The sequence below is a fragment of the Maylandia zebra genome, linkage group LG3 (assembly GCF_041146795.1).
Source record: "Maylandia zebra isolate NMK-2024a linkage group LG3, Mzebra_GT3a, whole genome shotgun sequence".
Lineage (NCBI taxonomy): Eukaryota > Metazoa > Chordata > Actinopteri > Cichliformes > Cichlidae > Maylandia > Maylandia zebra.
This window is the reverse complement of record NC_135169.1, coordinates 54,422,179-54,434,873: the sequence shown is the minus strand read 5'-3', so window position 1 is coordinate 54,434,873 and position 12,695 is coordinate 54,422,179. Positions and strand designations below refer to the sequence as shown.

Here is a 12,695-nt window from a genome sequence, read left to right as displayed (position 1 = left end):
CACAAAGGCCTCTGCTGTGATGATGACACCTCTGATCAAGTCTCACAGTGTCAGCTTTGTTTTTATACATATGGATATGTGCTGATAAATGATCAGAATTATAATATTTCCCACTGCCTGCTGTGTGCCGTGACCTTTGACCTGCTAAAGACAGTCAGCTGTGGATTATTCATTGTTGTGTCTGATACTTAGAACTGTGAGGAAGAACACTACACAGTTAATCAGGGTCCCCTCTCTCTGAATCAGGAAAGGTGGGCAGGCCGCGTGTGGGCCGTGGGCCATACGTTGAGTCTCACTGTTTGAAATGTGAACATTGTTCTGCTGCAGTCAATGGACTAAACCAGAGAAGAAGAAAACAGACTTTACCATGAAGATCCTCAGTGTGGATCAGTATAATATCAGCCTGATGTCTGCAGTTTAGTGTCAGCACAACTTTCACATCATATTCATCTCAGCACAACTAAAACATGCTGACTGACCTCAGAGTTTCAAGTCCACATCCTGGACTCTCCAGGAAACCACACAGATGCTTCACTCCTGAATCCTGCAGGTTGTTGTTCAGGCTCAGGTCCAGCTCTCTCAGATGGGAGGGGTTGGACTTCAGTGCTGCTGCCAGATAATCACAGCTGATCTCTGACAAACCACAGTCCCTCAATCTGTATGAAGAATGAAAGATGTAAGTTTATTAGACAAAGTGTGAGCTTGAAATCATTCAGTGTTTCATCATCTGTTCAGAGCTGAAGAAGGTTCAGAATGTAGAAGTTTAGAAAATGGAAACTCCAAACAGCTGAAGCCAACAGGAAGCAGCTTCAAACAAACACAACAAGAGAAAAAACTCTGAATGTTTCACATTAAAGTCGTACATTTATCATAAAAACAGGACAAAGACTTGAAAAAGTCGTGTTTTTCCTTCCAGGAACCACAAGGCTTCACTTTTAAAGGTGAAGTGTGAAAGAAATGGACATATTTGAAGTCCAACACCTTTTTCCAGTCACATTATTAAAGCAGACAAACTACAAGCTCATTTTCATTCCAACAAGTCATCTTCTGACCTGGACTAACAACACTGGTCTCTATGTGCAGCTGGCTGTGAGACCAGTGCTCAGGGAGCGTCTACAAAGTGCAACACTGAAAGAACATCACACACTTATTTGCTTCCATCATCCAACCTGAAGAGGAAACAGAGACGGCTCCCCTTCAAAGTAAAAGCTGCTCCTTTTTGGACACAGTATCAAAGAAAGTCTACAGTATAACATAGAAAAGACAGAACAAAGTTTTGGTTGTTTTTAAATTGTGCAGAAATGAAACTACACTAAGCTCAATTATGTGACAGACATTTCATCCCATGTCAGTTTGGCCTCATCCTGGGCCGGATTATCCAGCACACACTCTGACCACAGGTCCATGTTGAGCAGGATGAGCTGCTGGCTAATCTGGAGGCTGTAGCAGCAGCTCACAGTCACAGTGGATTTCCACTCATGAAAAAGCTCTGGCTGCTTCATTTCTCATCTCATATCAGAGACTTTAATGCTTCACTGAAGCTGTACTGTGATGCTTCCATATCCCAGTGAGGCCTCCATAATGATTTCAGCTGTTCTGTACACACACTGTGTGCCCTGTATGGCTCAAAGTCTCTGCAGCCTGTTTTTATCTGCTATCATCAGATCTTCATCATCCTCATTCACATCCCTCACACACTCTACAGCCTCATCAGCACTGACTTCATCTTCACTGACTGATGGAGCACAACATGAACCTGTGGAGGCTGAAACACTGTCCTGTCAAACATCTCCCCGTCACCACTCCACTTCTGTCAGCCTTTAAATGAACCCTGCTCAAGTCTGTCACTTCTGTTTGGAGCCAAAAGAGGTTAAAGATTACGCCACTACATTCTTGTCTAGAAAATATTAAAGTGTATTTGGTGACACACAAAAAAGGGTAAAAGTATAGTTTGGGTCCACACATGTCCAAACCCTGGTGTGTAGGCCTACTTAGTATTGAGAAAAGCCCACTAAAAGAACGCCCACCAGACCAAAGCAATGGTGTTGACTTGATCAGCATTAACCCCGCCCCCTGACTTTGATGGGTGAAGCTGACATATAAAATGTATTTATGAACAGCGATGCAGGGCCAGGAGTAGCAACGTGAATTAAATAAATACATCATTAAATAATTCATTAAATGTGTCAGTAAAATAATTAAAATAGAAAACAAACCAACAAAATATGTAATTAACTAATTTGAATTGTACATAAATACTTAATGAATTATTTTAAATGAAATTAACCGATAATTCATTGTGATTTTGTTTTGTGTTTTGATGAGCTAATAATCAGCTCTCTTTTTCTCATTGTTGTTCTAAGCCGCTTATCCAAAGGTAAGGCACTACCTGTTGAATTATTTCCAAAGTGTGCCAAATTGGACATTACAAATTAAAGTCTACTCACTGAAATTACTGGGGAATGTCTGCTTTGATTTTGATGAGAATCTCATGACAGTACTGAGGATTTAATGCAGTTGGACTGCTAAAAATGATTGAATGCGGTTGGACCGCTAAAGGATTTAATACGGTTGGACCGTGGAAAGCAGTTGGACTGCTGAGTGATTTTAGTATATTAGGGAATTTGGTTATTGTTTGGGGTGGAGCCCGTATTGGTTATAAGGTTGGACCTGCTTCAGTCTTACACTTTTTTGGCTGTTTTACTGTTGTTCCAAAGTATTATAAATTATTCAAGAACGTCAGTTGGACTGATAGGAAGCGCAGTGCTCAGAGGTAACGCTTGCCAATGCCAAGGACGCTTAGGCATTGTCCTCGAAGAGGGATAGTCAGTTGGTCACTGTGGAGCTTGGGGCACAGAATAACTAGGAGTTAGAGTCTCCTTACCGTTTGGAACGGTAGTCTGCGCTTTTTTGGCCAGCAGAAGTTGGACTTCGGGCGTGTAACTTTAACTTAAAACTTCGGGGTAAGCCTTGGCTGTGAAATGCCAAAAATAGAGCTTCAGGCAAAGTTTGGGTTGGTTGACGCTTTTAAATTGAGTTAGGGATTTTAGAGATGAGGCCAGAAACTGTTGGACAGATACTGGTTAATTGATCACAAAAAAGTTGGACTTTATCGGTTGGACCGTTAACTTAAATTTGTCGAAATTGTTTAGGCGCTAAAGCTGACAGATGTGACAGTGGTTGTAAATATAAGACGTCTTTGTAATATAAAATAAGAGATCTCTGTGTGAAAGGAGTCTGAGGCAGTGCTGGAGCTATTTTTAGACTGTGTGTGTGTGAGTGTGAAAATGCAAATTAGTCAGCAGTGAACTGTTTAAACCACAGTTGGTTTTACAAATACTGCTGCAAACATTGTTGAGTGTGTGTTTAAGACGCCATTTATGTTCATTAGAGGGCTATAAATAAAGTTTTGAGTTGCCGTAGTGAATGTATAGTAATTGACTGAGTTTTGATATATATATATATAAATATAGTGAGTGCACTGTATATATTTAAGACTAACATATTACTTTTAGGAGTAACCTCTCATCAGCAATAAATGCTGGTGTGTTTTATTTTTTCCTATTCTATGTGTGTGCTGTGAGAATTAATAGAGGTTTCAATTGTTTTCTTTGACTTGCTCTTTCTGATTATGAAAGGCATGTCTGAAATACTCTTAGGAAAGCGTGTTGTGAGTATATTCCTCAACTCTTGTCACAGTTTAAGTGTGTGAATGCTGTGAGTAGCAGGCTTTGAGTGATTGGGTGTGATTTGTACAAAATAATAAATAATAATAACACTATGAAAGTTGATAGTAGAGTGAGTGCAGAAGTGGAAGTGTGAGAGAAAAGGCGGTGTGTGTGTGAGACGATCTGACAAACGCAAAGAATTTAGTATATTTAGAAGTGTGTGCGTGAAATAAGGGTGAATTGTTTTAGATCAAGACTTAGTAAAACAAGAGTTTTATTAGCCTGTAAAAAAAACAAAACAGGAGAGATAGAAACAGAAAATATGGTTCTGAGCAGCTGCAAGGTTGACAGGAAATGGTGTGTGTGACAGGAACTTTGCATGCCCATAAAAGGAACTGACTGTGACAAGTGAGCACACAGAGAGAGAAACATACGAGTTAAACTCCAGGCAGATGAAGCAAATGGAGGTTTTAAGAAAAGAAATGAAAAGGATATTAATTGTATGCTTTAGTGTGTCAATACAGGTGGACTTCTTTCAACCTAGAATCTTGAGTACAAAACCATTGATTAACAGAATTGGGAGGAAAACAGGCCAGATTTTGGCTTAAAATTTTACAGCTTGACCTCCCACTTGTCCCGATCCTGAGAAGAAGCTCATAGGACAGTTAATCTCCTGATGAAGACCGACAGAACATCGTGGACTTCAAGAATTAACAGCAGGCAAAAGACAGTGCAACTGAAACTACACTGACGATACCAGCAGCAGCATGGAAGAAAAGCACGTGATGGAAAATGCACGGTGAACTGCAGGCTGGTAAGAACAGTGTGACATAACTGTTTAAAGACACTGAATGGGATATTTTGCCAGGCTGGGATTTAATCTAAAAGGAAAATACTGAAAAGAGCAACGGAGAAGAAACAGAGAAGAAACAGACTGTGTTTGCTGGGGATCACAAGACAACAAAGGACACTAAGAGAAGGGCACAGGGGCCAGTGGGAAGGTGAAGCCCAGACGAGTTCGACTGCGAGAATAGAGGGTACAATTGGGTTGAAATTGAAGCCGGAACTCAGGATGGTTTAGGGATGTCCACGTCACAAACAAAGAGGTAAACAAAAAGAAGGTAAAATAAAGAGAGAAAATAACTGACAATTACATTAATGAATAGAAGACACACATACAGATATTACATAGATTTATTTTTAGGATAAAGGGGAGAGCTTATACGTAGAAATGACTTTTTATACATATTGCATTTTGTGCCTTTAAGGGAGTTGTGGCTCAATTCGTCTCTTGTGGGTCACGAGCCTTTGGCTAGCGCTATGATTAGCCAATCTACTGTGAGGATGATATGAGTTATTGAAGGATTGCACACGCTTACAGACACAGAGTCCATAAACACACATGACAGTATTGATTCCAGGCAAAAGGCCTCAAATTAATTTAGCGTTTAACTGAACTTGAGCTGGCCCTGTAACAAGTGACAGAAAAGAGGAACTGAATAGGAGTTTCTTGCTTTAGAGAAGGACCAAAGGAAGGAAAGCATATATTTTGGTTAAGTCTGATAAACTAGAATGAGAAGGTATTGTTACATCAAAGGAGCAAGATGAAATAAAAAGGCTGTACCAAAAACAGGTTATAACATAGGAAATGTGAGTTTTAAAATGAAGTTAGTGTTAACACACAGGAGTTGTTTCAAGGCAGCGTTTAGCTGTGATAAAATGTATGCAGGAGTAATTGCTTATATGTTTAAACTTAATTGATTAAAGTGGTTGTTTTTTTGGATCTTTTAGTAGAATAGGCGCTTATAATGATTTTCTTGTGAAAGGAGATTCTAGGTCAGAGTGGAGGCCTTGCAGCAGCGAGACTTCTGTGTACAGGATGTTGATGATTAGATAAGGCAAGCGACAGGAAACGCATGCAGGGACGTGAAAGCAGCGTTTTAAGAGTTTTAAACTGATGAGTAACGTTGAAGAATATATATAAATACAAGTCAATAAGTCAAGAAGATAATTAGGATCAGGCTTTTGATTAAAGAGTCCCAAAGATGATAAGTTAGGGAGGTGCAGGAAAAGGTGTTTGGTTTGCTTTACACAAGATCTCGGCGACCACAGGGGGGTGAGGATGCTGGAGGCCCGAGGCATGATGGACCACAAGAGAGGGATGCAGAAAAAACCTAATCTTACGCATGGAGTGTTCTCGAGGGGGAGCTGGTGTTTATTACTGGACCACTTAGATGACATGAGGTTGTCTGATTTGCTGAGCCAGAGGACGGCTAGAGAGGGTCAGAGCGGGAGTGGTGACCCCGATGTCCATGATGCCATGGATGGACATGGAAGCAGCTGAGTGGGCCGAGGAGTGACCCAACACAATGTATTGTGACCTCTGGTGTTCCAGAGGTCGAGAGAGGGAGTATTGAGATTGGAGAGATATTTTGCTGCTATTGTTAATAATCATCATCATTACCATTGCATTAATAATATAATCTACAGAATTGATATTGCATTCAGATGTTTAAACAGTGTGTGTCTTTCAGAAAGACTAAGTTGCAGGCTGACAGGAAGTTGCAGGTTTGAAGAGTGTGCCTTTTGCAGAACTGAAACCGAAAGCAGAGTCTAAGTGCAGGTTATTTTGAGGAGCCTTTAAGGACGAGACACACACTTAGTTAAAGAGAATCATTTATAGGTGGAAGTTTAATCATGTTTTGCTCGGGGTTGCAAAAGAGCAGTTTGTCGCAGAACTGCTGCTGATGTGTCAAGATGATAAGCGAGCATCCGGCAGTGACAGGAAGTACCTGCCATGAAGATAGGAGATGTTCTTTTAAACTGTGTTAAAAGTCATTGTGGTTTTGATTTGACGTATGCATATATTCTGTTTGTGACGTATGAGGGGGCGTCATTAAATTCAAGCCCTGATGGTATAAAATATCTGTTTATGCTTTGATTAAGTCGGAGATCAGCCCGGTCTGCGAACGGAGCTGGTCTTCCCACGCGTGTATTTCATTAAAATCAATTGTTTGACCAAGTTCTGGACCATGGTTGTTTGTACTCTCCTTCCCCAATATTTGAACCTTAACATTAGTTTACTCAAAATAAATTTAAGACATCAATATTAAAGGTTAAGTTATGATAATGAATACATGCAACTATAACTGATGACATAAGAATTTGGATTTTTTAAGCTAAAGCGAAGGTGCTGACTCACTTGGCATGTTACTCTCAAATCCTCCCTAATAACAATAACATAATTACACTTTAGCCACAAGAGGGCAGCAGCATTAATATAAGTCGCATGTATATAAAGGTACAGTGATTATATTACAGTGATTTTGACAAAAACAAAACAGAAGTTGATGGCAGTGTGTTTTTCATAACATACCAATCAAATTAAATAATAAAAACTTTATAACTTACAGAGCTTTTTTAGAGACTTTGACCACTGGCAGCAGCCTCAGAAGAGCCTCCTCTGAAGCAAAGTATTTCTTCAGGTCAAACACATCCAGATCTTTTTCTGATGACAGTAAGATGAAGACCAGAGCTGACCACTGAGCAGGAGACAGTTTATCTGTGGAGAGACGTCCTGAACTCAGGGACTGTTGGATCTCCTCCAGTAGAGAACGATCATTCAGTTCATTCAGACAGTGGAACAGATTGATGCTTTTCTCTGCAGACAGATTCTCACTGAGCTTCTCCTTGATGTACTGAACTGCTTCTTGATTGGTCTGTGAGCTACTTCCTGTCTGTGTCATCAGGCCTTGCAAACGAGTTTGATTAGTCTTCAGACCCAAGAGAAAACGAAGGAACAAGTCCAGGTGTCCATTGGGGCTCTGTAAGGCCTTGTCCACAGCACACTGGTAGAAGTATTTCTCTGTCTGAGAGCTTGTTTGTTGCTCTTCCAGCAGATTGAGTCCAGAGTTGATGAAGGTCAGGTGGACATGAAGAGCAGCCAGAAACTCCTGAACACTGAGATGAACAAAGCAGAACACCTTGTTCTGGTACAGTTGTTTCTCCTCTTTAAAGATCTGTGTGAACACTCCTGAGTACACTGAGGCTGCTCTGATATCGATGCCACACTCTGTCAGGTCTGGTTCATAGAAGATCAGGTTTCCTTTCTGCAGCTGATCAAAAGCCAGTTTTCCCAGTGACTCAATCATCTTCCTGCTCTCTGGACTCCAGTGTGGATCTGTCTCAGCTCCTCCATCATATTTGATCCTCTTGACTTTGGCCTGAACCACCAGGAAGTGGATGTACATCTCAGTCAGGGTGTTGGGCAGCTCTCCTCCCTCTCTGGTTTCCAGCACATCCTCCAGAACTGTAGCAGTGATCCAGCAGAAGACTGGGATGTGACACATGATGTGGAGGCTTCGAGCTTTCTTGATGTGGGAGATGATCCTGCTGGCCTGCTCCTCATCTCTGAATCTCTTCCTGAAGTACTCCTCCTTCTGTGGGTCAGTGAACCCTCTGACCTCTGTCACCATGTCGACACACTGAGGAGGGATCTGATTGGCTGCTGCAGGTCGTGTTGTTATCCAAAGGCGAGCAGAAGGGAGCAGGTTCCCTCTGATGAGGTTTGTCAGCAGCTCATCCAATGAGGTGGACTTTCTGGTTTCTGTCAGGATTTTAGTTTTCTTGAAGTCCAAATTAAGTCGACACTCATCCAGACCATCAAGTATGAACACAACCTGGAAGTCTTCAAGCCTGCACATTCCTGATTCGTTAGTTTGATTAAAGAAGTGATGAACAAGTTCCACCAAGCTGAACTTTTCCTCTTTCAGCACATTCAGCTCTCTGAAAGTGAATGGAAATATGAACTGGATGTCCTGGTTGGCTTTGTCTTCAGCCCAGTCCAGGCTGTATTTCTGTGTTAAGACTGTTTTCCCAATGCCAGCCACTCCCTTTGTCAGCACTGTTCTGATTGGTTCGTCTCTTCCAGGTGAGGCTTTAAAGATGTCTTCTTGTCTGATTGTTGTTTCTGGTCTGTCTGGTTTCCTGGATGCTGTTTCAATCTGTCTGACCTCATGTTCCTCATTGACCTCTGCAGTCCCTCCCTCTGTGATGTAGAGCTCTGTGTAGATCTGGTTCAGGAGGGTTGGGCTTCCTGCTTTAGCGATGCCCTCAAACACACACTGGAACTTCTTCTTCAGTTGGGCTTTAAGTTCACGTTTACGGAGTGAAGCAAATATTTCTGAAGGTAAGAATTTCAGAAACAAATATTATATAATAAATATCATAGCCTTTCAGTACCCTGAAAGCATGAATGTCTATTGGTCCATTTCTTGAGCTATTAGGAAAGATCAATATTCAGTCTTTAGAGAAATTCTCTTACGGCTCTGCAGATGGTCAGCCATCTCATGCTGCTTAAGTCTCCTCAAGAAGTGGAGTGTGATCTTCAGAAATGCTTCTCTGCAGCTCTTTCTTTCATCTTCATCCTCACCTTCAAACATCTCCTCATCCTCCATCTGGCTCTTTAAAGTTTCTGGGTGATCTGGACTCAGAAGCTTCTGGATCTTCTTCAGCTCGTTCTTCACAAACATGGTGATGTTGTCCTCCAGCCGCTGGAAAAGAAGACTATATGAATTACCCAGTGGTAAATGGACTGGTTCTTATATAGCTCTCTTTGATACTCTGTGCACACAAAGCATTTTATACAACATGCCTCATTCAACCAAGCACATTGTTCTATGCTTAAATACTTTCTTTCACACTCTGATGGATGCATCAGAGGGCAGCTTGGGTTTAGTACGTTACCCAGTATATTTGCCAGCCAGGGTTTGATTCACAAACCTTCTGACTAGTAGCTGACCTGCTCCCCTCCTGAGCTACAGTCACCCCAATCTGACTGAAATCATGGAGCCCAAACTCTGATGTATGTTGGACACACTGACAATCCTCTGGTCCACAAAGTGCAGCATAGAGGTGACTGAAAAGAACAAATGTAAACGTAGTACTACAAACCATAACCACAGAGTCCAGGTGTGTTTGATGCTGCTGTGCAGACTGACCAGTGGAAACCTCTGCTCTCTGCTGGTCCACTCTGTGGAGGAGTAATGAATAATTAGCTCATGTTATGTCTGCCCACACACAGACACTGTCACGGCCCGCTGTAGCAGACCGTGTGGAGAGTGTGTGGAGGACTCAGGTGCAGACACAAGTGAGGATACGGGAGTGAACTTAAACAAAAGCGAGCCTTTTATTGTGGCTGATGAACACAAAAGAAACAAACAAGAATGAGGGCAGCACAAGAGCAGTAACTAAACAGAAACCTAAACTGGGAACAAACTATGGTAAGGCTATCCGGTTGTTCAGTCTGACGTCACTAGCCGTGTCTGGGCCTAAACTCCACTGCAGGTCCATATATCAAACGATCACTATGGCATTACTGAGAGTTGAAAAACTGTCTAAAGTCTTTCATCTTTAATAAAATGATCAGCGTTCTGCTCTACCAGGTGTAACAATTGAGTTCAAAATCCAGGCATCCATGAAATCGGAATTTATGACATTTAACGGAGTTAGAAGTTAGCAGGAAGTTAGCTCGCTAGCTTCTATCTAAATACAATATAGCATGTCCTGACTGCGGGGTTTTGGAAACAAATTAAAACGTACAGAAACGTACAGAAAACTAAACAGCAGTGACGTTTGTAGGGTTACTGAAGTTGGGCTAGCTGGTATATAATGATGTGCTACGTGATCGCTAGCGACACAGCTATGTTAGCATAATATAAACAAGCTAACTTTTTTTCCACTCGATAAAAGTTACCGTGAGTGTTCTCGGTGGTCAGGAACAAATGTAATCGCATGGCAGGATGCTGTAAAAGGACCAGACTTCAGCCAGGAGAGCAACTGAGATAATCCATCCACAATACGAGGTTAGTCATTCATATACTGCTGCATGGGCTGGGCTGTAGCTACATCCTAAGGTTTTAAAAACTAAGCTTAAATAAATGATTAGCGGTAATAAAAGCCGAGGGAGGTCAACAGTGATCACTGACTGTTTTAGGAGCTTTTTGAGATCAAATAGAAGAAAATACAAAACATTAAACATGTTAACAACACAAAAGCCATATTAAACGCAGACTACTTTAGACCCGGAAGTAGGATTCGTCGCGTCATCACTGAACAACCGGATGGCTTGGAACAGGCTTGGGCATGGAAACACGGAGGGTGGGAACACAGACGACGCAACACAGACTACCGTAATTGTCGGGCTATAAGCCGCTACTTTTTGCACAAGCTTTGAACCCTGCGGCTTTTAGTCAGGTGAGGCTTTTCTATGGATTGTCCATGAGCGGATTTGTTTTGTTTGTTCCACTGTTGTACGGCACTACGTTGCCTGGCAGAAAGATCGGGGTTCAAGAGTGGTATGTTGGTCACATGTCCATCCGCCAGGCGACGTAGTGCCGTACGAAGTAGCGGGAAAAACAAACTTCAAAGTAGCGCTACGCGTTCAGCTGGAGGCCTGGATGATGAGCGATGATAAACTTGCAAAAAGCAAATTATGCCCAACTCCACCATTGGAATCTGACAGCGTGGAAAAGTGTGAAAACATCCACGATCACTAACGGATTTCGAAGGGCTGGACTGCTGCATGATGGAGGACACCGCCACGGCCCTTCTGAGGGTGTTCGACTCTGACACTGACAACGAGGATTTGTTTGGTTTTGAAAGTGACAACGAAGGGAAGGAAGGAGAGAAGCTGAGAGTGTATGGAGTGGATGACGAAGCCACCCTGAGCCTGTTCTTTTCCGACACTGGAGGAGAGGACTTTGGTGGTTTTAGTGCGCAGGAAGATGGTGGTGAATGACTGACTTTTCTTCTTGTTGAAGCCGTGTCACTGCACCTGAGCCTAAAAGGTAGTCTGAATCTATTTTTCTGGTGTGCTGTAGGTTATTGTTATGTACTACATTTGTTACTCATTTATGAAGCACAGTACATGTTTTGTACTTGTAATTACCGCTACTTGTACATATACCTAAAAAGTTATGCAAATTTGTACCCATAACTTGTTTTTCAAAATATTAATTAAAGGCGTGTGTCTCCAAACAGCCATCTCTTTCCTGACAATTCCCTTTGTGCATATTCTCTTACATATGATAAGTCAACATTGAAACACCTGCGGCTAATATTCAGGTGCGCTTTGTAGTCCGGGAAATATGGTACATTAAACACAGAGACTAAATACACATGAGGGATGATCAGGGGAAGTGGCCACACATGGGAGCACAGCTGACACACATGAACCTAACGACAGGACAGGAGAGGTGACACTAAATACACTGACATTGAATACAGACTTTCAAAGTAAAACAGGAAACATGGAGATTAGACATGACATGAACTAAACATAACCACGCAGACATGACGCATGAACCAGGGAGACTTAGTACAGGGGGAGACAACAAGACTAAACAGCAATGTAGAAATTAACTAGGTGAACTAAGCTAAGGCACAAATAAATACAAAAGATACACAAACTCAAACACTGGGTCGCTCGACCCAGGACCATGACAGACACAAGCTAAAGGTCCATGAAGTGATGTTTGGATGGGTTCAGTCAATCAGATGACCGTCATGGTGAAGCTTTGCTAGTCCTGCTGATCCCACTGAGAATTAACAACTCAGTTTCCAGATGTCTGTAGTTTTCTGCTCAGTTTCTTTAGTCCCAACAGCTCTTACCATCTCCTGCATAAAGCTTTCCCTCCATGCTCAGATGCCCTGGAACAAGGTGCTCTCTTTATATGCTCACAACCACTAGCACTTTATATAGCCTCTGTAGAAATTATCCACACCCTCACTTATCTTAACTGCACTACTGTATAGCTCTGTGTAAATAATCATTCTGTACATACGATAATTTTTAACCCTACAACTGTTTACAACTTGCATAGTTCCCATTTCTGTATAGCTGTATATCTCAGATTCCTGTAAAGTTATTTCATATTCTGTATAGTTTTTCATACTTATATCCTGTTCATATCCTGTTCATATCCTGTTTATAGCTTGTACTCACTACAGCCTGTACATAACTATAGT

The 12,695-nt window shown here is 41.8% G+C and overlaps 1 protein-coding gene across 1 annotated transcript in view; it reads right to left on the bottom strand.

Moving 5' to 3' along the window:
* Positions 1 to 8,453, bottom strand: part of LOC143416820 (protein NLRC3-like) — a 78,086-nt gene extending 69,633 nt beyond the window's left edge. Inside the window, exons 1-2 of the mRNA XM_076882462.1 lie at positions 7,080 to 8,453; positions 480 to 656 (exon numbers count right to left, since the gene is read on the bottom strand). Coding sequence (XP_076738577.1) covers positions 480 to 656; positions 7,080 to 8,371 — 1,469 coding nt within the window. The 5' untranslated portion in view covers positions 8,372 to 8,453. The remainder of the gene's footprint in view (positions 1 to 479; positions 657 to 7,079) is intronic.
* Between the last annotated feature and the right edge of the window lie 4,242 nt (positions 8,454 to 12,695).